Genomic DNA, 23,744 nt, shown 5'->3' on the forward strand with positions numbered 1-23,744 from the left:
CAAAGGAATCATTTTAGCTTTCCTCTTTTTTTGACACTTCTGACACTGTTGTGGCTTTTAATGCTAAGTGAAGCTATACCCAGTGGATATTTTTGGTCATTGTTCATATGTACATTGCATGCTGTGAGTCTCTAATTTATTCAGCAAGCCATTGCACAAACTGCCTGGCCCCTAGATACAGCATTGTACAAACAGTGATTTTTTTCTTCTTAATGCAGCTAACCAGATACCCAGGAAAGTCTCTCTACAGCTGAACTTAAAACCGATAATTCAACCCCTTTTCCCCCTTGCAAAACATTTTGTAGATTCTGATGTACATGCACAGCAGTTATTCATATGACAAGAACCCGCCTGGAAAAGACTCCTGGGATAATGCAAGCAAATGGCAGGCATTTTGAAGTGCTCCTCCTCTTTAGCATTTTATTCCACTTTGCAGCTTAAATAACCATTTTTAAGCAGCAAGGGATAGTGGTAAGTGGCTTCTTTTTATCTAGTGTGATTGTAACAGATCCTCAGATATGTTATCCAAAGCTGTTAACCAGCTTGAGATAAATACTGGGGAGAAGTTCTTTTTCTGATCCAAGTCTGCATAAGAAATCAGAAGACCTTTGCCAGACATAAAAAATTGGCTGATACTGTTTTGGTGAACAACAACTGTTGCTAATAATATGCAGCACACCAAATAAAGACCCTCTGCTTGAATGTTAGTTTTCTTGGAGTACAGCTTTACTTTCCACAAATGCTCCTTGGTAAGCAACATGTAGGTCAGAAACACTTAACGTCAAGTTCAGATTATCAGTGGCCCCATCAGATCACCTATGAGAACACAGGTGAGCTGCCAGCACTGTAGGGATTGTGTAGAGTCACTGCCGGTAGGAAATCTCATGGAGCCTGTACATAACATGCAGTCACTAGCCATGCTGGAAGCTTGAACCTGGGTAGAAGATCAATGGGATTCAAGTGCATTAGTTAGTTGCACGCTTCCACTCCAACAGGCTCTGCCATGTTGAGAGCCTGTCTGTAGAGGTAAACACTGAGCCCATGAAAGTTTCTTGCTGTGTTCTGAAATTCCAGTTAGCCAGAATTCTACAACACAAGAACTGAAATCCCAAGGCACATTCAGACGTTATAGTGTGCAGCAGTGTTCACTGTTACAACTTTGAAACCGGGTGGGAAGTTCTGCACCGCTGCTGTCACTCACCCCTTCCTGACAGCTGCTCATGGTTACAGAATCATGAAAGGGGAAGTGCCGATCACCACATTTATGGTGCTTCCCTCATCATACAAACAGCACTAGAGACACAGGTTTTGGGTGGTATATAAATAAAATAACCATGAGCAGCCGGCAGGAGGAGATGAGTGACAGTGGCAGAGTGGGTCTTCCTGTATTCGGAGCTGTAACCATGGCCACTGCTGTGCTCTATAACAGGGATTCTGGGGCTGGAGATTATGGGAGTTGAAGTCCAATAATATCTGGGGACCCAGCGTTGAGAATCACTGCTCTATAACATCTCAATGTGCATCCTGAGTTCAGCATTTGCCTCTGCAGAGAGGTGGTAAACAGAGGAAGAGCAGGGAGCACGGCCACAGGGACAAGGCTTGCCAGTGTGCTCTTGTTCCCCTGCTGAACCCCAAACAGTGCTGCCCAGTTTGTTGCTGATAACACATATCATGGCAGCACTAATAGAGGCCCTGGGTAGAGATAGACGGTATGGCCTCTATACCCGAGGTAGAGGTATATATCAATATTAGTAAATTGCCACCTCCTGACAGATTGCTTGCTGGTTAGAGGTCCCACATACAATGTTCCCTCTAACAGGGATTCCCAGATGTTGTTGACTACAATTCCCAGCATCCCCAGCTGCAGTGGCTTTTGCTTCAGGATTATGGGTGTTGTAGTCAATAACCTCTGGTAATCCCTGCTGGAGTGAACACTGCCCACATAATCCCACTGCCATTGTATGGGGACCAGTTAGCATCTGAACTGAGATTTAAGCCTTGGTTAAACATTATCACCTGATGGGCTGCTTCTCTTTTTGGTGGGTCTTGGCAAAAAGTTCACAACAGTCATGTCATTTACATGTTAATGACTTGATCTTAATTCCACAAAATTAAGAATTCTACTTAATTCCATGAAAACCATGCAACGTAAGACAGTGGGCCAGTTCAGACGATCCAAATGAATGGCCTCCTCACATGATGAAGGAGCATGTCGAGATGTCCTTCTGTAATGTCAAGGCAGGTGCACTCCGCACAAATCTGTCTCATTTGTGGGTGCCAGCTGGCAACAATCCGAACTGGGCCAATATGTTCCTCGTATACCAGGTTTATTGGAGCAATTTCCAGTTCATATTGTCTGAAGTAAAAAGTGGAATGATGCACTAAGGATTATAGCCTAATTTCAGCTCCCCAGATTCCTGTTGAGGTGTCCTCTCCCTTCTGAACTGCCAGCAGAAAGCTACCTTGAACCTTCTTGCTCTGAAAGGTGGATGCAGCCTGGGAAGCTGCTCCCACCCAACTCCTCATCTTCGAAGTAAGATGGCCCTCCCTTTTCCCTATTGTCACCACCCAGCAATCAGGAGGACCATCTTGTTCTGAGGAGAGAAGAGATACTGCCTATCAGATTACCTTATTTAACTTGCACGCAAACCTTTAGTTCTTATAACCTTTTTGCTGCTATTCGTTACTACTTTCTTGTATCGGTGTGTATGCATACTTACATTTTAATGCTTTTGTGTAAATTGCTTTTGGAGGCTCACTTGTAAAGTGGTATATAAATGCCAATCAATCAGTCAACAGCTTTGAACAGTAGTAATTGAGGGGGAGACTTCTGAATATACCATGTGTTAGATTAGTACAAGGGTTCTTTTTGTCATTAGAAGAATCCTTTTGTGGATCAAACTACTTCCTTTCCCTTCCAGGAGTCAAGACAGGCTCTTTTGTTTTGCAGAGAGTGGCACACAGCCCCCTGTGGCAGTCAAGGTGAACACTGACAGAGGAATTGGGCAGGAACTCATCTTATATTTTGAGAACTATGAGCTTAAGGTTCATGTCAAATGATCTGGCATACATTTCTAGTCCCAACTGAATAATTTCTCTCTCTCTTTTTATTATTTGATAGTCATATTACTTCTAGGTTTTATTGAGTATACTGCCAAACCAAAGACCAAACAGTTCCACATATTAAGATTTAGAGCTACATACATATTTGACTAACAAAATAGGGAGCCTAATTTGCTTATTTATTCTTTATGCCTGAAGGGGGAAGAAACCCTAGTCTGCTAAATATAATCTCTTTTCACAAAGTAATATTGTTTTTATCTGGGAATATCTTTTTTCCAGTGATAGGAAGTGGTGATTCTATATTAGAAATTTCATCCTAGCTTTTCCTAATGACCTGAAGGTCATAAGTTGCTGTCCATGTTCTGTCCATTTCTCTGGCAGAAAGTGTGAAGCAGGGCTGAATAATGATGTCATAATGATTGCCAAATATATTTTTTCATTTGTTAAGAGCTTTGGACCGTATTGTCTGACCCCATCTCAGACAATGAAAGGGGGAAAAGGAAAGCTTGTGCCGTTGAGTTGGTGTCGACTCCTGGCGACCACAATGCCATGTGGTTTTCTTGGTAGAGTACAGGAGGGGGTTTACCATTGCCTTCTCCCACACAGTATGAGATTATGCCTTTTTAGCACCTTTGTATATCACTGCTGCCCAATATAGGAGTTTCCCACCCATATTCTGGGAAACACACCAGTGGGGATTCGAACCAACAGTCTCCTGCTCTCTAGGCAGGTTGCTTCCGCACTGCACCATTATGAGGATATGGATATTTGTACACATGGATGGATATGAAGCTAAGTGGGTGACAAGGATATGAAGCTAAGTGGGTAACAAGGGGTATGTCATAAAGTAGGAAATGATGGTCTGAGTGTGTACCTTGAGAGGTTGTGATGGAGATATGTGGAAGTGAGTGTCTATGACCTTCTTCTCACTGACATGGAAAATGTGCTGAGGTAACATCAGGTGGCACTGCTTTAGGTTGTAGGTGGGAAGATCCTGTTGAAAAGCACTATATAAATATTTATTGTATGCGTTTGGTTGTATCCCCCTGACTGAATGGGGAGCTCACCTTATGGAGTGCTCCTCCTTGTAACAAAACAAAAATAAAGAGTTCTCTCCACATACAAAACTGGAATGTCTGAAGGCTAGGCTAGAATTCTTTTCCATGATGTTTATTTTTTTAATGTGCAAGTTTGTTTTTTTAGAGATTCATTCAGTCATATGTGAATATGTCTGAAGATGTGCACATTATGTGCCAAACTAGTTGTGATGTAGTACTTCTGTGATTGGAGCTCTCAATGTCTTTTTCTTTTTGAAAAGCAACTGGGGGGTACAGTTTGGAACTCTGGCCTGGATGGGAAGAGAACAACTTAGCCCTTTGCTCTCTTGTTGGTTTCCTGACTTCAGTTGCCTCCCTGAAGTTCTAAGGAGTTGGGGCTATTAATACTGGGGCTGCAGTATGGGAGAGGAAGGATTAGGCTCTCCCTTCCCCAAATCACCATGAGGCTACTTTTTGAAAAAGAAAAGACATCAGGAGTTCAAGTAATATGTTCTTATTGGCTTTAAAAGGGGCTTAGACAAATTCATGGAGGGCAGGTCTATCATTGGCTACTAGTCTATGGCTATAGGCCACTACCAGCCTCAGTGACTTGATGCCTCTCAATACCAGTTGCAGAGCAGCAACAGCAGGAGACAGGGCATGCCCTCACATTTTGCCTGTGGGCTTCCCAGAGGCATCCAGTGGGCCACAGTGTGAAACAGCCAGCACGGCTGTTATTAACTCCCATGGCTTGTCTAGTTTCTCGCCGAGAAGCAGATCAGGGATTCAAGTAGATTGTAAGCAGAAGACGCAGAAGAAGCATGCATCATTGTTTGCCTTATTTAAGAGCTGGCAGATTGCTAGCTGAGCATGTGCCAACATGGCCAGGCCTGAAAATTCTCCAGAAACTGTCCTAAATGCTTGTAATGAATAAATTCTCCTAAATGACTGTAATGTGTCATTGGTAAGGTTTGAACTGATTCTGTAGTATAACTATGGAAGCTACATAGCAATGTGCTGGCAGTTGTACTATGCTATGAGAAATGACGTAGCACGTGATTCTTTGCTCCAAAAGAATGGAATGAACGCCTACTGTAACCTAAAGAGGATGTACAGGATTAGCATTCTGCTGTCTACAAACGTTTCAGCTGTAAACAGTAGTACTGACTAGCTTTTTCCATTCACAAGACTTTACAGAAAGCAGTGCTGATTTCTTATTGATGTGAATATGTCTGATTTTTGAAATGACATAAGCCAGCACATTTTCTTCTCAAATTATAGTTGAATTTTCCCTCAGTACACTTAAAATTTTTAATGACTGACTATAAGTGCCCCTCAGGTATAGTAATGGATTTCTGTATGACCCACTGAGTAAAATTATTTGTGCTTCCCATTCCAGAGTAAGCTGTAATGCTTGATGAATATTACAGAACTTGTTATAAACTCTAGTTTTAAAAGTGTGTGTGTGTGTGTGTGTGTGTGTGTGTGTGTGTGTAGAGAGAGAGAGAGAGAAAGAGAGAGAGAGAGAGAGAGAGAGAAATTCCACGAGTGAGTTAGGTTGTGTCCATTTTTATTGTCATATTTTACAAGTTTGGGTTGCAAATAATTTGCTTCTGATAATAACTTCGATGTTTTTAGCATCTGTTTTTCATCACCAGAATGCCATTAGATAAGGGATCCACAAAAGTAGTGCCAAATTTGCATTATAACCACCTATCATTTCACATTCTTACATACGCATTCTTTAATTATCACTTTTTATAGAATATCACTTTTTCTTCTTTAATCTCATTTTATCTTTAGCTGCCTTATCTTTTCCTGTTACCTTAGTTAGCACTGAAGTTACCTTTATATGGGCTGTTGTGGGGAAACTATGTCAAAAAGTTACAGAATCCTTTCTAGACATAAGATAACAGATATTTAATACTACATATGAGTAAGGAAGTGGTTTGGAGAAATCTGGTGGAAACTGCTGTCAGTTTTTTATGGTTCTGTCCACATGTTTGGTAAAAATTAGTGGTTTGCTGACACAGAAAAAACTGCACCACCCGCTCTGCTTCATACCTTCTGTTCCCTTGTCCCCAGAAATTTTGGCTATCATACTCCCTGGTGTGTTTGTAAACAGTAAAAGTAAACAGCTTTAACAGAATACCTTTAGTTTCCCAACATTGGTCTCTATGATCCCTCAAAGTATTATAGTGTGGTTTTCAGCACAACAGTGTATCCATAAACTTCTTATGAGAAATTATGAATGATACCTAGCATATTTATAGAGGTTGCATTGTGATTTTGTAAATGAAGTGGTTGTTCTGGTGCCTAAGTCTTACCACATGTTCCTGGGTATTCCAATAGACAGCTCCAATAGACAGAATCTACCATTTCTGAAAAACAGAACTTCCAAGCTTGCAAGGAAGTAGTCATCCTTTTAAAATATAGCAAGACATTCACCCAGCAGATTTTAGAAAACATTCTCGAAAAGAGAGGATCACCTATAAAATATTGATGTGTTCATAGTTAAGACCTTGATCGTTGCTTTGGACACACTTAGGTGTGACTGCTTTACTCTTCTTGAAGCTGCATTTTGAAAAGCACACCTTCTGTGGCACACCTTTACAGCATTTCCACATTATACATGAAGTCAAGCTACGTAGTAACAGGTTTAAAGTTATCCAAGATCACTTGGAATGTTATTGATTACGTAGAAATGAGTTGCTAAAGTCCTGAGTATGTATTGGTATGTGCATAGAAAAGAAACCCCTAACCGTGCTTTCATGCAAGCTATACACTAAATACACCACCAAAAATGCGGTATGATTTATTTCATTACTGCAGTGTAACATATTTGCATGAGCTGAAAGCAGAAGCATACAGTTCTCCTTTAAAGCATTAAAATGTGCCTGAGAAAGGTAGATTTAATGACTGAAACATCAATGTTTGTATTGCTGTTGCATGACAAATAATGTTTGGTGGGTTTGTGGAGTTTTTTAAAATAAAGATTTTATACAGCTTCTGAAGAATGACAAGCAAGCTTGCTAATAGCAGGACCTAACACTTCAGTACCTTCCTTGTGCAGTGTGAAAAGCAAATGTTGCCTTAAAGTCATTTATTTTCTTAGGGAAAATCAAATGCTGTGGCATATTGACAGAGCTGTTTTATTGCCATCATTTAGAAAGGTCACCTGCATTAATTGACTTCTTGCCAAACATATTGTTAAGCTCCCCACTTCCTGACATATTTATGAGGAATTGACAGGCAACCTGTCTTTTTGGTGTTTTTCATGCATTGTACAGTGCAGGACCAAGATTTAACTTTTAGTTTGAAGTTGTCTAGGAAAATAACTGCTTTGGCATAGGGGAGCAGGTTTCCTCCGATACCAAATGTTGGAAGGATGAGTGAGGAAGGAGCCATTTGAGGAGGTACAGGACTCGTCCCTCTGATGCTTTTAAAATCTGCAAATTGTATCCACAAGCTGTACAAAATCGATATGAAAAGATTGAAAAACATCTTTTCATAATAGTCAGCTGCTGTCATGTATTCTCTCAGCATTTGAGATAGCTCTTAACCTAGCTCATACTAATGCAAGATTCTTCTATTTGTGTCTGTTGTTGTACTTCACTGTATTCTAATGTTAAAAGATGGATGTGGTTTTGCTTACATTACATTTTCTCTCCCCCACCCACACACAAACCCACCCACCCCCCATACACCCACAGTAAGAGAAAGAGACTGACAAACCTAAGTCCTTTACCTACTTTATAGGTTTTTCTTTCTTTATCTTCCAGTATACTAGTCTGCTAATTCCAGTTACAATACTGGTCAAAACTAGTGCAAACCAAGCTTTTCTAAGCTCCCCATTTTAAAGCACACTGGTCTGAGCTGTTCGATGCGGGGGGCGGGCGGGAAGCAGCAATAGAGTAAGGGGTCGAAACCAACAGTCTTCCCCAGTGGCTAATGCATTTAGAGGCATCATGCTGTGATCTGTTTAATTACCACAGAAGATTGAAACTCTTCTGGTTAATGCTGCCCTTTACCTTGCATGTGTCAGTTCCAGCTGCATTAGTAATCAGACATTCCTACTAGCCTTTGGGATGTGTGTGTGTGTGCGTTTGTGTGTGTGTGTGCGTGCGTATGAGTGGTGGGGGTGTGTGGAGAGAACGCGAGCCATTTGCCACAATCCCACAAATGTTCTCTGGCAGAAATTCAATAACTGTTTGTGATATTCTCATTCAGCCTTTGTGCTTGGTGGCTTTTAGGTCCTGATGTGACATACAGTAGCATTTGCTGTAATCCAGCTCTTGGAAGGGGGTTAAAAAGGGCTGTCCAGTATCTCATGTAATTGGTTTCCAAACACAGAGAAACTGTGTGGTTTCATTTTGCACCGAATGCTCCAAGAATCACATTGTTAAGCCCTTTTGCTGCGCTTTCAGCCAGTAAAGCCAACCATCTGAGAGTCTTGGGGGGTGGGGGAATAGATTAATGAGAATTTGGTGGAGCTGCTGGCTGGTTCAGAGCAGACAGGGGTTCCTTTGTATTTCTCTCCAAAAGAGTAAAATATGGAGGAGAAGAGGGGGGGGGGGAAGTCTACAGGAATTTTAACTAAAAAGGAGATGAAATTCTTACATAGTCAACAGCACACAATACAACTTAAGATAAACAAGCCACTTACCCTACGAGAGGAATTTCAGTCCTGGAACACTCCTGCATAATTGGATTCCTTAGTTCAGGTAACCACATAGTGATGCTAAAGCTAGGAAGCCGAGTAGATGCATGCACAGATAGTGTATGTTACAGTTGTCTCTATATATCCTGTAATAGGAGGGAATCTCTCTGCTGCTGGCTGAGATCTGTTACTTTTACCAGAGCTCTGTTGCTGGCTGTCGGAGGTTCACAATCCAGTGGAGGCGGGGAGAGCAAGAGCGAGAGAGATGCTTATTAGCTTTTCTTCTTCTTTCTCCTTGTTTCCATGGTGGTTAGTGGTGCATCGTTCACCCGATCAGTTGTCACACTGACATGGTGCTGCCTGCTCAGCGGTCATTAATAACTGAACACCCTCCACTCCCCAGAGAGGAGCCAATAGCTTTAGAGTGCCAAGATGTAGCACTCGCAGCTGCTCCAGTCTGGTTGGTTGAGACAACCTGTCTGTTAGATGACATTGCTGCTTAGGGTACAGATAAACGGAGCGACCCTTTCTGTGTTTCTTGGCATTCCTTCCGATATGTGAAAGAAAAAAGCATGGTTTTCATCCTCTGTGAAGCAATGAAGTATATTCAATGTATATGGTGTGCAAAAGGCAGTTGATATCTGGGTAAATTTCTCTTCAGGTAACTTCAGCTCTCTAGTACAAATCAGTTTTTGCAAAGTTGTGATTACTTCCTAATCTGCAATTCTACTGGATTCCCCCCCCCATATATATTCTTCCTCTTAAAACAATTAAGCATAGCAATATACTACTAAACTTTACAGAAAAATTAGCTGCATGCAGCTAAACATGACATAAAAATGAATTTTTACTCCTATTTCTTAATATGGAACAGAAAGATACTAATCAATGGAATCAGTAAGAAAATACATCCATAAGAAAACTATAGCTTGGTTTCTGCTGACTTGTGTACGGTGCAGTGAATTGCATGAGCTTGGATTAATGTGAAGCAATTGATGGAATAAACTTTTGTCTTTTATCCTTGTTTGCTTTCTGGCAAACTGTAATCACAAAGTAAATATCTGCATCATATTATTTCAAACATACATTGATTAGAAAATACTGTTTACAAGTGTACTTTAAAAGCTATTTGCAAAGAGTGAGGAGCACAAAAGCATACAAAGATTTGGTTATCAACAGGTCAAATCTGGAAAACTAATGGAATGGATTTACTGTACACATTCACTGATAAAAGCCTGCTTTAGACAGGCCACCCTCTAGTGGAGTAAAATAAAACTTATTTTCATGTATGATTTTCAGCATTTGTTTGGTAGTGCTATGCAATAACAGCATGCAGTTTTCAGTGACAGTCCATGGTGACTTTTTCAAAATGAGTTTGAGAGTAACATGCTATTAGTCACTTGTTTTTGCATGCAACAAGTTTACATTGAAGAATATTGTCTTCAGCGACTTCAAGGTGCTTCTTCAAGGAGTAAGAGCATTATCTCAATTGTCATTACAATATTTTCTGGTACTGTAAAGAAGTTACTTTGATATGCCTGGACTTTTTTTTTTTTTTTTTTAGGAAAAACATAGAAAGCTGTCTTATACTGAGTCAGTCTAGCTAGTCTACTATTGTCTGTTCCACCTAGTAGTGGCTCTCTGTGATCTCAGAGCAACATTTCCCCCTCAACTGCTACCTGATTTTTTAAACTGGGGGTGCCAGATATTGAACTTCAGACTTTTCTGCATGCAAAATGTGTGCTCTGCCACTGAGTTGTGGGTTCTCCCCATGAGGTACCAATGCAGTTTCACTGTTCAACTTTATAATTTTAACTATTAGAATAGTACCAATGATGTACTATAGTTGTAAAATAATTTTTGAACAACGCATTAAAGATGTGATAATCTTGTTACCATTTTACAGTATTGTTAGCCATATATTGTTTTCTTCATTATGTTTTCATTTTTCTTAAAGGTAAGAGCCCCAGCTTAAGAGTTGTTAAAAGATGTATGGTCTTGAAATATGGGTGTATTTTAAATGTTCTCATTCTGATTCAGTGTCCCCTTGCCAGATGTGGTCCAGACAGTGGTTCCACCTCAAATGTGGTCCACGTACAGAGGTTCCACCATTTCATGTGCTTCCCCATTGACTTGAATATGGGATATAGCTTTGTATGCTTAAAAAAGCAGTTCTTCCATTGAACGGAATGAGGGAGTTCATATGCAGGTGTGCTTTGTGTGCACATCAGAAAACATACAGGACTCTGCCTCAAAGCATCTGTATTGCCTGTGGGCAGCTATTTATAGATCTCACAAACAAACTGTGCATATGCTGCAAATAGTACATACTAGCTTCCTAAGTAATATATAGTATGTAAGGTGGCTCATGGGAAAAATATTTGGCAGAATAATTGGTTATATGAAATTCAGATTATACACTTATTAAGCAACTACATAAATGGTTCGTCTTGGTTGATTGCTCTGGACTGCATAATTGTAGGGGTAAATAATTAAACCAATTCAAATATACTTCCATTAGGGGAATAAGGTGTTATACTCTCACTGTATATTTTAAAACACTTCCTTGATTTACAGGTATATGCAGCAATGTTTTAAGTGATATTTAAATAATGTACCCTTATTCATAGGAGACAAATATTCTAATTTTCATTTGGATTATTTTCAAGGATGCTTTAAAGATGTTTCAGAATGCTTGCAAGGCAAAATCATTTTTATAACAGACAATTATAATGATTAAGGTTCATTAGAGGTTCTTTTCCTGCTGATTTCACCATGATGATTTGTAGTTTTAAAATAGCAGGGTATTCTATTAAACTAGGTTTATATATAGACTTGTGGGCTTGAGTGTCTGTTTATATTTTACATAGCTGGAACTTTTAAGGCTAGGGACTTAGTGAAAATAAAATGGCACCAGCACGAATGTCTACATATATGTACGGCACTCTTTGTGTATTCATGAGTGTGTAATCAGGGTTTTCAGCAGCCATTTCCCAACATCTTACCTACTATCACAGGTGTAGCTAGCACAGGAAGGTCTAGCTAGCTAGCCTGAGCTTATGCTCTATTGTACTCCACTAACACTTGCAAGAAGAGAAGCCACCAAAGAAGAAGCTGGTGACCTCTGCTTGACTCCTAGGTTTGGAAACTAGACTGAAAACACTTGTAAGACTGAGCAGCCACAGACTCGCCTTGCCTCACTTCAGTATGCTACCACCTACACATTCTTGAACGCTTCTTCTATTCTTCCATTTTGGAATCTGGGAGCTGGGTCCTCTGAAGATCAATAGGGGTATCCTACAATGCATTTCACTCTCAGTAGAAAGGCAGCCCTCACCGCACCATGAGCTCTCCTTTAACTGGCCCTGTAGCTGCAGAACTCTCTGACAAACATGGCCACTGGCTGCTGGGGATTGCTTGAAATTGGGATTTCAATACATGATCAGCAGACTGAGTTAGGGCAGCTGCAATTTTCACCCTACCTCAGTCAAAATTAAGGTAAAGAAATTGGGCTTCCTGTGGGTTCTTGCAGGCAGAAACAGTTGAGTTTACTGCCGCCTTTCTTTTGATTCTTGGTCATGTGAAAGACATCTATGTGTTGCGGTATGTTAACTGTCAAAATATAATTGTTTAGACAGGGAATTTGAACTTGATGGAATAGATAAGAGACTACTGAATAAGCATCATAAGAGTCTACTGTTCTTTGTAGTTAAGTACAAACCTAACTTGGGGTTTTGTGTGACCATTTCTCCCTCTTTTTATCAGGGATGGCCTGAACTCTTTGGATTGCCTGAGCTGGGACTGCCAGCCCAAATCAGAAATCTTCCACTGTTCCCTCCACCTGCTGTCCACAACTGCTCCTCTTCCTCCTCCTCCTCCCTTCTTTATGCATTTATTTCTCAACATACAGTAGCGGCCCACAGGTAGCTATGTATGCATGCCTCTCAGCCACTGTGGCCTAGTCAATAAAATAGTCAAGGACTCTGCACAGAGTTTGGTATTCATGGCTGCACACTCTTTCCACATAAATTGTCTGACCCATTTGCAGCCCAGCAGCAAGGTGAACAGTTTCTGCTCCTCCAGTCATCCCAGGTCTCTTGATGTTGGGGCCTCCAGTCATGCATTACAAAAGATGATAAAAGGCGCTGTCCTGGCCATCATGGGACTATGAATATGTTGCCATTTTCTGTCTGTTTGAAGCTCACAACACCATATCACAAGTTGCCACTGGGCAACACAGCTTCCTGCTTGGCACTGTCTTTACATTTGTGTATTGTTCATCACAAGAAAACCTCCTCCAGCACCACACACAAATATTACATATACACGGTTGGAGATCCTCTCCTCCCTTTCCAAACTGGAGAGACTGCTCTTTGGTGATTTAAGGTTTACCTGTGAACCCAAAGAGTCAATGAGAAAGATAGAGCAAAGCAGTTGAGGAGAGAAATTTTCCCCACAGTCCTAGATTCTCTGAGTTCCTATGGAAATCGTCCCCCTGTATATCACTGGGGGTCATCTGGAAGGCAATTAATTGAGAGAAGTATGATCTCCAAGCCAAGGAGGAAGATGTAAAATGTGAAAGAGCAAGTGAAACAAATGAAAGAGCAAAGAATGGTTGGATTTGTGTCTTCAGAGGCAGCTCAGAGAAGTTCCCGCCTGAGGCAAGAAGCAATTTGCTGTCTCGCCTTGCAAACCCACCTTGTCAGTGCCCTGCCAGGGATCCAGAGTGCTCTGATGCCTGCCCTCTTCCCTCTCGCCTCCCCCTCCCACCTGCCATTTGTTTACCTGCTGATTGTTTGCTCACTCAGGACCACTCTTCATCCCTAAGATCTCTCTGCTGCCACACTGCTTCTCCAGCAGCCATAAACTCACTCACCTGCCTCTCTCTCTCTGCATTTGTCCGCTTTAACCAGAGAGTGGCTCTTGACCATCTCTCAGAAAACAAATATATGAATAGGAAATATAAAATGCACTTAAATTAAATACATGCGAACCCAACCATTTCTGCTGTATTGAAATGATGATAATTATTCACCATTGTATCATGCCCTCACTCCAAGGACCTTAAAGCAATGCTCACTGAAATATCCTCATTACATCCTCACGGTACATCCTCATTACATCCTCACAATACCTCAGGTTTGGCTGAAGAGACTTGCCCAAAGTCACACAATGATCTTCATGGGCTGCAGTTTCATCCAGCATTTTATCCACCTCACCACACTAGCTGTCAATTAATTAATTAAATATCATTGGTTGAGATCCAAAGAACTGCTCAACTAGTTTGTGAGCCCAAAGAGCACATGAGCTTATCTCTCACAGCAGTCTCACCTCTACCACATGCACATGCACATGCACACGCACACAGTCACATTGTGAATCACTGTTGAAACAGAGAAGATTTTTAATACAGTTTGTGTTATGGAAAGGCATCTGCTATTTAAAGAAGAATGTCCTAAATTTCTTAGGATTTGCCCAAGCTGTTGGGTGCAGCCTAAAGTCGATATTTGGATCCTAGTCACCATTATTATCAATATATAGTGATTTATAGTGTAAGGAGAGAGAGAGAGAGAGAGAGAGAGAGAGAGAGGTGACTTTTTGAAGACCTTACAGTCCAAAGTCTGATAATAGCTGGAGTGAAAGGATGAAAGGAAAAGGTGGCAAGCATATCAGCATATCAATTACCTTTACTTAAATGAAACTTCAGTGCAATCAGGAGTTATGACTGTGAAGTTATAATCAAAGTCACAATTCTGGAACCCAATTCTATGAAGAACTCTTGTGAATAGGAAGGGCTATTAGTTTTTTATTCTGGATTTATACATAGGGGAACTTCCCAATTAGTGTGTTGAAAGCCAAAATATCCATGGTCCAAATCTATTGTTTGGATGTGTTGATCTTTTAAATATGTGCAGGTATGAATGTTACTTAGCTTTGAAGCAGATCTAAATATGTATAAATGACAGGATCGAAGGATATGTGCTTCTGGTACCCAAACCCAACCGGGCTTTTATTTTATTTTTAATTATTTTTAAAATACTAACTATGCTCTATGGCAAATTCACTTTTGAAAGTCATGGGGATTTGAAAACACTAGGAAGCACTTGAGGCAAAAACAAAACATGTTTTTTCTGTAACCTGTCATGATTCTAACCAGTAATTCTGGCTGTGGCAAAACATTAGTAAAGGTTCAAGTTGAGAATGTATGTTTGTTTAACTTGCAGGCTCAAAAGTTGTATAAGAGACTGGATCACAGAGTGAAGTTAAAAAACCAAAAATATTGTGCAAAGACAAGTAGGCATAGAAGCAGAAAGTATTTTTTTTCTACAAGCAAAATCTGAAGGTGAGCTAAGAGATCCCAGGCCTAAATGTCTGGTTGTATCCAAGTTGTCCAGGATTCATATATCCCATAAAACTACATTAGATTCCAGCCAATCAAGATTCGGCAGCTTGAATACAGAGCTGGTTTGGGAGCAATTGATGTATTGCATACAGGCTTCTATCGCAGACAGATCCCAAGACACTCAAGTCTAATTATGTTGAAGGGCCATCAATTGCCATTATTCTGTTTGAAGAAAACTCAGACAAAAGGTACTTATGGCCTGCCAAAGCAAAAGAACAGTAGAAATGCACTGGTATAGAACAGGGAACTTTCATTATTTGATTATTAACAAGTAGGGTGCCTCAGTGTTTTGTCAATATAGAACAAACATTGCTTTTTCTCAAAATACACAGAAGGATCAGTACATTAGTATTAATATGCCGATGGCACCCAGGTCTGCCTCTCTTTTTAGTATGATCCCAGGGAAGCAGTTGAAGTTCAGTAATAGACTGTGAGGCTGTGCTCACTACCAGCCTAACCCAGCCTGGGGCAACTAAGCCTGGGTTAGGCTGTTCGTGAAAAGTGGCGGGACTTGCAGATCCCTCCTCCGACTTAAACGTATTAACAAAACTGGCCGTTAGGTGATGTTAAGGGTGCCCTTGCACCCTTAACCCAGATGCTGGGTAGTGTGTGTTCTGCCCAAGGAGATGCAGGTAAAGGCACATAAAGCTCCCATCTGAAAGGGGATTCCCCAATACGATGTACATGCAGCACATTGCATTGTGGGATCCCCAGAAGTTGGAACAACAAGTTCCGGGCTCGGATGCCTTTGCCCTGCTCTGTGCTTCATGGAACTGCATGGACTAGGGCTGCCTGTGTGGGAGCACGGAGCAGGCTCCCACCACCTTCGCTGCCCTTGTTTGTGGGCAAGGTAAGGTTCACCCTGCCTTCCCCACCCCTGCCTGCCTGCACACAATGAAGATTGTGAGAATCGCCTCTGTATGTGACTAAACAAGCTGAAATTAAATCTGGACTAGATGCAGGTGCATTCGGCCAGTAGAAGAACAGATCTAAGACTAAGTGAATCACCTGTTCTGGATGGAGGAGCATTGTCTCATAAGGACCAGGTTTGCAGTTTGGGCATACTCCTGAATCCAGCTTTGCTGCTGAATACCCCGGTAGCGACTGTAGTTAGGCGTGCATATGCCCAGTTTCAGATGGTGTGCCAAATGTACTCTTTTCTGGAAATGGCAAATGTGTCTACTATGACTCAAGACTTGGTTAACTTGAGACTGGATTATTGTAAAAATGAACATTATATTGTAACACTATTTGGGTCCTGTAGCGGGAGGAGGTGCTCTTACCACTGGACTTCAGGCTGAAATCCATGGTCTCCACAGCCCCTAGGGCCCCCCCCCCAAATCCTCTTTAGTCTGTCCCAGGTGGTGTGGTCACCTGGCCGAGCATGATGATGCTTAATTTGCAGGGGAGGAGAGAGGGCTCCAAAGGCCTTTAGGTCCAAGCTCCAAAATTACCTAGGCTCACCTCTGGCAGTGGGTGTGGCATCCCCTTGGGGCTCATACTGAGTCCCCATTGTTCTAGGGCTCCTTTCAAGGGACAGTTTGTTCTGGGTCTGAGGGATCAAGGATCCAGGCTTAGACACCCTGCTTCCAAAGGGGTTTCCTTTAGATTGGAATTGAGGCAAATCAACAAGTGGGCAAGTGTGACAATCAACTTTCCAATATCTGCGTGTTCAGTGAAACACATTACAGGGCAGGGGCCTATGCACTTATAGCACTTCCATGTGATCACAAACACTGGGGCAATGGGAGTTCCCTATTACATGGAGGATCCCTATGTACGTATATCCCCTTCACATTCTACCAAGCGTGCAGACATTCAGTGGTAGCACTAACACACACACCCATCAGAGGTCTTCATAAAACAGACTGAGGTGCTTCACACAATTGCTGTGAAGTGCCTCAATGAGGTCTGCAGGGAGAGCGGGCTTAGCTACTCTCCCCACAGATGATTGGTGGCCTAGGTTGGGTCAAATGCGCCATAACCTAAAGTTTGGCTTTAAAAAAGCCAAACTTGCCAACCTGGGCAGCCAGATTGGCTGCCCACACGACTGCTGGGTCTTTCATGGAGCCAGCAGGGGTGGTGGGAATTGGAGGCCAGCTGGCTGCTGGGAGTTCCAGGATGCGCCAGGGCTGGGAGGCTTGTTTTAGCCTCCTGGCCCAGCAGGGGTCTCCTCATGTGTTGCCGCGGTGCAGAGCTTCTCTGCGGCAGCACACGATCAATCAAATGGGGTTAGCAGAGCGTTTGCTTCTCTAACCTCGTTTAAGGGAAGGGGTAATTTTGGTGGTTTGCTGCCGGGAACTGCTAGGCTCCTGTGGCAGCAGATGACCAGGAGAAATCAGGATAGGCTCCCTTAACTCGGTTTCTCGTGATCGTGAGAATAGCTTGATTGACTTCAGGTGGAAGTGTGTGTGTGTGTGTGTGTGTGTGTGTAATACCCCTACCCTGCCTACCGCAGCACTCAGTTGTTCTGAAATTGTACATAAACAATATATTTGTAAAATGTGTCAAATTATATACATTAGCCAAGTTCAACTGAACAATATATACAAGCCAAATTTGATTGGTTAAGATCTCAGATCTCACCATCTTGAGACAATTATAAAAATGTCACCCAGTAGTTCAGTATCAATAACTGGTTTTGATATTGTAGTCCATGGAAAGCCCCATTAATGTCACAAGAGCCAAGCTTTGATTCTGTATGTTCAAATTTAAATGTTATTTTAGAATGTTGCCATATTTTGTGGCTTAGAGGATGTTTTAAATTTCCTGCATTGGTAAATGTGTTTCAAGAATTTAAACCTCCAACAATAATACTGCATTTACCACTAAATAATATTCAATTTGGCTTATCGCCAGCAACTCAAGTACAAACACTTTGCTAAATTCATTTGCTATTACCCAGTGCTAAAACTGTTAATGGCTAAACAGAAAGCTTGAAAGAAAGAAGAATGGAAAAATAAAGAAAATGGCACTGAAATGGAGTAAAAATGCCCAACAAAGTAAAAACATTTTTGTTTACTATTTTCCACAGGGGGTATGAAATATCTATGAAATAATGTTTTACAGGACTGGATGGTACGAAAATTATATAGGTATATAATAGAAGGATTGTAAAAATTGCTCAGTGCAATCATGCAGAATTTTATTCTGTGTTTATGATATAGTACAGACAACAATACTTATTTTTTTAATGGATCTGGACCTTTTCCAAGACAGAAATTTGATATAAGGATAATTTACCTGAATTGCCCAGCAGAAATGTCATCTGCTTGTGGGGTATAGGTAACACACCTGCCCGTTACTTAGTGAACAGCATATCATGCACATCTGATGTAAAGTGATAGTGTGATTCCCATGATCCTTTCATTCATTTTTGATCTGGAAAGATCATGGAGCAGAAGGAAGTGTGGGGTCTTTCATTTTCAAAAGTCAGGGATCAGGAGAAGTGGGTAAAAGAGCAAGAGAAGCATCAGTGATCTCTACAATCGGCAAATAAGTAGGGGAGATTGTTGGATGAGTAGGAGAAAATTGGCATATACACATAGTGATGTACTCTCATACATCCTATATTAATTGTACAGTACTTGTTTTATGCAAGCAATGGTAGAATGACATTTCTGCCCAACTGGAAGTGAGAAACAGTACTTTGAGAATCCTTCTGCAGTTTAAGATTTTTTAATTTTTTTTTTAAACTACATCTTCACAAAGTTAGTGGTTTTGGAGCTCACTTGTTCCTCTCTATTGTTCCATTTAACAGTTAGACAGTCCCTCATCCTTACACCTCGAATCACCTAATTTTGTGCTGACTGTTGTTCACACCTTGTGAAGGTGTGATGGCAGAAGCAGTATTCCTGAGTGATACTATATCTGCTGTATGACAAGCTTAATAGTCTTTTCATATTTGCATTCTTATTCCTCCAATATTTTATTTTCAGGATTATCCCCTTTGCCACTAGAGAAATGGCCTGAAAGCAACATGTTGATGTGATCCTATGTAACCCATGCAGAACATTATTAGAGGAAAATTCCTAGTCAGCTGGCTGAATTAACAGTGGTTGAAAGAATGGTGAACTTCTAGAGGCATGAGATTGATTGCATAATGTGTTCATTTATTTAACAATATTTGTTTAATTCTTTTCAACCATGGAGAACAGTCCACAATAATAAAATCGGATTTATAGGGGATGTTATTTACCTCACAATGACTGATCCTTGGATGACATTTTAATAGACATTGGAGAACGTATTTCCATAATATTATATTACTGCTGGTCTAAGAATTCCTGAAGCAAGAGAAACAAGATTTTTTAATTTAAGCTCCCTCTTTAGTAATCTTGTTCTGATCTCCCTCCCCATGCCAGTGTCCTCCTCACCACTGCCCAACCTGCAGTCATGCCCATAATCCTTATGCCCCCCCCCCACATCTGGCACAATCCCCACACCAAATTCCTTCCACCATCCCCATACTTGCTGCTGATGGTGGTTGCTGATGCCACTTTTCCTCTGCCTTTTGAAAACAGAAGACCCTTACACTACCTTTTGCTTGTACCATTGACTGCTCCTTACCTTGAAGAAAGTAGACACTTGGGAGGAAGCAGCAGCATCAACAGCAGATGCAATACTGTCAGTGCATAGGAGCAACCACCCACCAGCTTAATGGGGCAGCTGGTGAGGCGGGCTGCTGAAGGAAACAGGCTATCAGAAGCAGCTAATGTGCCATTTCTGCTAATCTGGTGCCCGAGGCAGCACCTCATTAGCAGGCTGGTCCTGAAGCTACTCTACCACAGGATGAGCCAGAGGGTGACTTTCTTTCTGCTAGGTTACTGATTTGGGGGCAAATGTTCCCTGTGACTCAGTTCACCATTGATGTTTCTCTACTTCTTGTTTTTAGCAGAGTCCTAATTATTATTTTGCATTTCTCTAGCACTTATTGTACAGAATGCTGTTGGTGATCCAAAACAAATGCAGTAGTTGCTTTTTGTGTACATTCTCTGGAAAGAATGAAATGAAACTGCAGACTGTGTGTGCTACATCAAGTTCCCAGGCATTTAATTTCCTAACAGAACTACAGGCCTCTAAAGCTGGCAACAGGTGAAACAGCAAAACATGCCTATTATAGTCTTCTGGCTATAGATTTAGTAATAACTACTGCCAGCTCAATCAGTTTGTTGCCTCTATTAAAGTTTTTCTTCTCAAAACGAAGAAGATACAGAAACGAGGTTTCCTTTCAACGGTTTTGCAGAAACTAGTCTGACTCTAGAGTTTTATTACTCAATAAATGGGGTACTAAAGGTCCATTGGAATGGATGGCAGAAGATTTCAGAGGGGAGTTGAGATCACAGGACCAAACTGAAAGTTCTCCATGGAGAACTTTCATCTTGAAATTTGATGGAGTTTGCAAGAGTCAAAGGTCTCCAGAAATCATCCCCTGTCTTACAATTTTATTTTTGCCTGTTCCATGGAATTCCTCTAACAGCTGCTGGCATCCTTTTTTACTCAGAATCTCCTCACCTCAATTCTATGTCAACATGTAGCATCTTGATGAAAATACTGGGAGCATGCCTTGAAGCAAATGCCTCCGAACTGTGACCAGGCAGGCAGATACATAGCCACTTGCAGAAATGACAGTCTTGCTACTGCTATGACTGCTGCTACAAACAGAGTTTTATCAAACAGGGAACAGATCTTAATTCCATTCTTTCATACAGAATTTTATCAAACAGAGAACTGATCTTAAGTCCATTGCAAATGCAATGGACTTATTGAATGTCGCCCTGTGGAAGTGCACCAGATGCATAATGTTTAAACTGAAAGGCAGAATTGAGCTAAACTTTGCCAAATGGGTGACTTTCATTTGCCAAGACAAATATGAGTAGTGATGAAATGCACAGCAACACCGCTTCTCTCCCACCTCAAAAAACCCCAAGGAGAAAAAAATAAAAACTTCTAAAACTCCAATCAGCAGAGATTAAAATCCATTTTTACAGACCATCTTGTAATATATGTCTTTTATTTCTTGACACACTTGTTCCAAACAAGTTCTGTAAATCTGAGTGAGGAGTGTTTATATTATCTTTAATTACAAAAGCTAGTGTAGCTGGAGATTACTGCAGTGTACGTAAATGGCAAAAAAGTATAAATTGCTGTTAATGTGTTTTATTGAGTTTTATCATAACACATCCTTATGCAATAAAGGGAAGGACTGTAGTTCAGCTGGAGAGGAGAGAGTGTTTTCATACCAGCATCCCAAATTCAGTGCCTGACATTGTCAGGCAAAACACGGAGCTAGATGGACTAATGTTCTGATATAGTATAGGTCAGTTGCATATGAACAGTAAAAACACATTATTCCTGTGTGTGGGTAGAATAGCATAACTTTTATGTTATAGCTATAAAATGTGTCTAGTCTTGTGCTTAGTCACTTGGAGCAGGTATATTTATATTAAAAGTATGTATTTGCTTCAGTAGAAAACAAGTCTCATTAGTGGTGTGCATGGAACCGCAGCATTCTGGTTCACAGAGGGGCGGTGGGGGGCTCTTTAAGGGTGGGGGAGGGTGCACTTACCCCTCCTGCCACTTTCCCCCCGCTGGTTCTCCTTTTTTGAAAAGCATTTGGGGTGGCCGTGGACCTCCCTGCCACCCCTTTCCCATTCCTCAGCAAAAGGCTTCAGAATATGTGATTGTGCGTGCACACGGGCACATGCGCACGTCTGATGTACACACACACGTGACGTGCATGTGCTGTGCACACGTGCAATTGCACATTCTGAAGCCTTTTGCCGATGAATGGGTGGAGGGGTGGCAGGGAGGTACAGGGCCGCCCCAAATGCTTTTCAAAAAAGGAGCACCAGAGGGGGGAAAGTGGCAGGAGGGGTAAGTGCACCCTCCCCCACCCTTAAAGAGCACCACCCCGGTGTCGAACCATGAACCGTCCCCCCCAGCAAACCAGTTTGCAGGCCTTTAGAATGTGTGAACCGGTCCATGCACATCACTAACTCTCATGGTGGATTACAATGAGTAAAAGTAACTTTAAGTAATCCAGTTACTAAAATAAGAATAAAAAAGTTGTTCTAGTAAGAAATAATCAGCCTATTTTCCTTTCACTTTCTCTACAACTGGACTAAATTTGGTTCAAATCAAGGTACACAAGTTAGATCTCTTGCACCTCAAATGTTCATGTGTCCACCATTATGGATCAGGGCATCACAAACTACGCCATTGAGGTGTCCCTATGTGTTCCTACAGCTGTAACAAATTTGGTTCAAATCGGTTAAGCAGTTTACAAGTTAGCTCACTTGTGCCTCAAAGGTTTGTGTCTGCCATCTTGAATTGGGTTGGATGACATCATCACAAACCACCACTGAGGTGTCCCTATCCCTACAGCTGCAGCAATTTTGGTTCAAATCGGTTAAGTGGGTCACAAGTTAGCCCACTTGTGCCTCAAAGGTTTATGCGTCTGCCATCTTGAATTGGTGTGGATGACATAATCACAAACTATGCCATTGGGATGTCCCTGTGTGACACTCACTGCAACTGTACCCAATTTGGTTCAAATGGGTTAAGCAGTCCACAAATTAGCCCGCTTGTGCCCCAGATGTTCACACGGCTGCCATTTTGAATTGAAGTGGATGACATAATCACACACCATGCCATTAGGGTATCCCTATGTGTCCTTACAGCTGTTGCAAATTTGGTTCAAATCGGTTAGACAGACCTCAAGTTAGCTCACTTACACCTCAAAAGTTTACACGTCCACCATCTTGGATTGGGGTGGATGACATCACAAACTATGTTGTTGAGTTGTCCCTATATGCCCCTACAACTGTACCAAATTTGGTTCATATTTGTCTAGGTGTTGTGAAGTTGATGGTGTGGGGGACACACAGACAGACGCACACACGCAGAATGTTAGGTGATCTCATAAGCCTCATAAGCCTACTGGAGTGTAGGCTAATGCCAGTGTGTCAGAACCCAGAGGAGGCACATCTAAGCTGAACTGCATGATCAAACAGGAAAAGGCTCAGGTTCTAGTATGTGCAGATAAAGATGCAGAGGATCAGAGATTTTTGTTGTGGTCAAAGCTGGATTGGTCGCCGGGTTTCTAAACAGGAAGACAACTGTGCTGGCCGGTTGTGATCCCCCTTCCTACCACTGTCAGGATGGCTCTGTGGAACAAACACTTTTCCGATGAGCCTTGTGCCTTGGTGGCACAAAGAGTAAGGTGCTTGCGCTCTGTTGCACGAGTCCCTGGTTCATCAAACAGGTAGCATTAAAAACAAAACCAGCATAATCATCAAGGATAGTAGTATTCGGGTAGTATTTTAAAAGGCTGGAAGAATAACATAATCTTTTACTAGTACCATAAAACTTTTTTCCTTTGGCCTTTAAAACAAACAAACAATAGGTTCCATGTGAACATCCCTATGGAAAGTGGTTCATATAGTCCCAATAAGGAATAACATAAGAAAAGCCTTTCTGAATCAGTGTCAAGCCCTATCTAGCCTAGCATTTTCTTTGCCACAGTGACCCACCAAAATCTTCTGGGAAGTCCATAAGCAGTAGATGAAGGCATGCCCCT

General features: G+C 41.5%; 2 protein-coding genes across 13 annotated transcripts in view; one reads left to right on the forward strand and one right to left on the reverse strand.

Annotated features, from left to right (window-relative positions):
• The window catches only part of LRRN3 (leucine rich repeat neuronal 3), a 59,541-nt gene extending 50,395 nt beyond the window's left edge, over window positions 1-9,146 (reverse strand). Inside the window, exon 1 of the mRNA XM_053252295.1 lies at window positions 8,767-9,146. The gene's annotated coding sequence lies outside the window, so the exon portion shown is untranslated. The remainder of the gene's footprint in view (window positions 1-8,766) is intronic.
• The window catches only part of IMMP2L (inner mitochondrial membrane peptidase subunit 2), a 753,382-nt gene that overhangs the window by 354,834 nt on the left and 374,804 nt on the right, over window positions 1-23,744 (forward strand). The window contains exons 4-5 of one of the 12 annotated variants that reach the window (XR_008307852.1): window positions 14,985-15,103; window positions 19,102-20,081. The exons of 9 other annotated variants lie outside the window; for them this stretch is intronic. Coding sequence is in view for 2 of the 3 variants with exons in the window: in XM_053252306.1 (XP_053108281.1) it covers window positions 12,526-12,673 (148 nt within the window). In the remaining variant the exon portion in view is untranslated. Of the gene's footprint in view, window positions 1-12,525; window positions 12,747-14,984; window positions 15,104-19,101; window positions 20,082-23,744 lie in introns of those variants that run through there. 2 more of the 12 variants (XM_053252306.1, XM_053252305.1) reach the window with 2 other exon arrangements.

The sequence above is a fragment of the Hemicordylus capensis genome, chromosome 5 (assembly GCF_027244095.1).
Source record: "Hemicordylus capensis ecotype Gifberg chromosome 5, rHemCap1.1.pri, whole genome shotgun sequence".
Lineage (NCBI taxonomy): Eukaryota > Metazoa > Chordata > Lepidosauria > Squamata > Cordylidae > Hemicordylus > Hemicordylus capensis.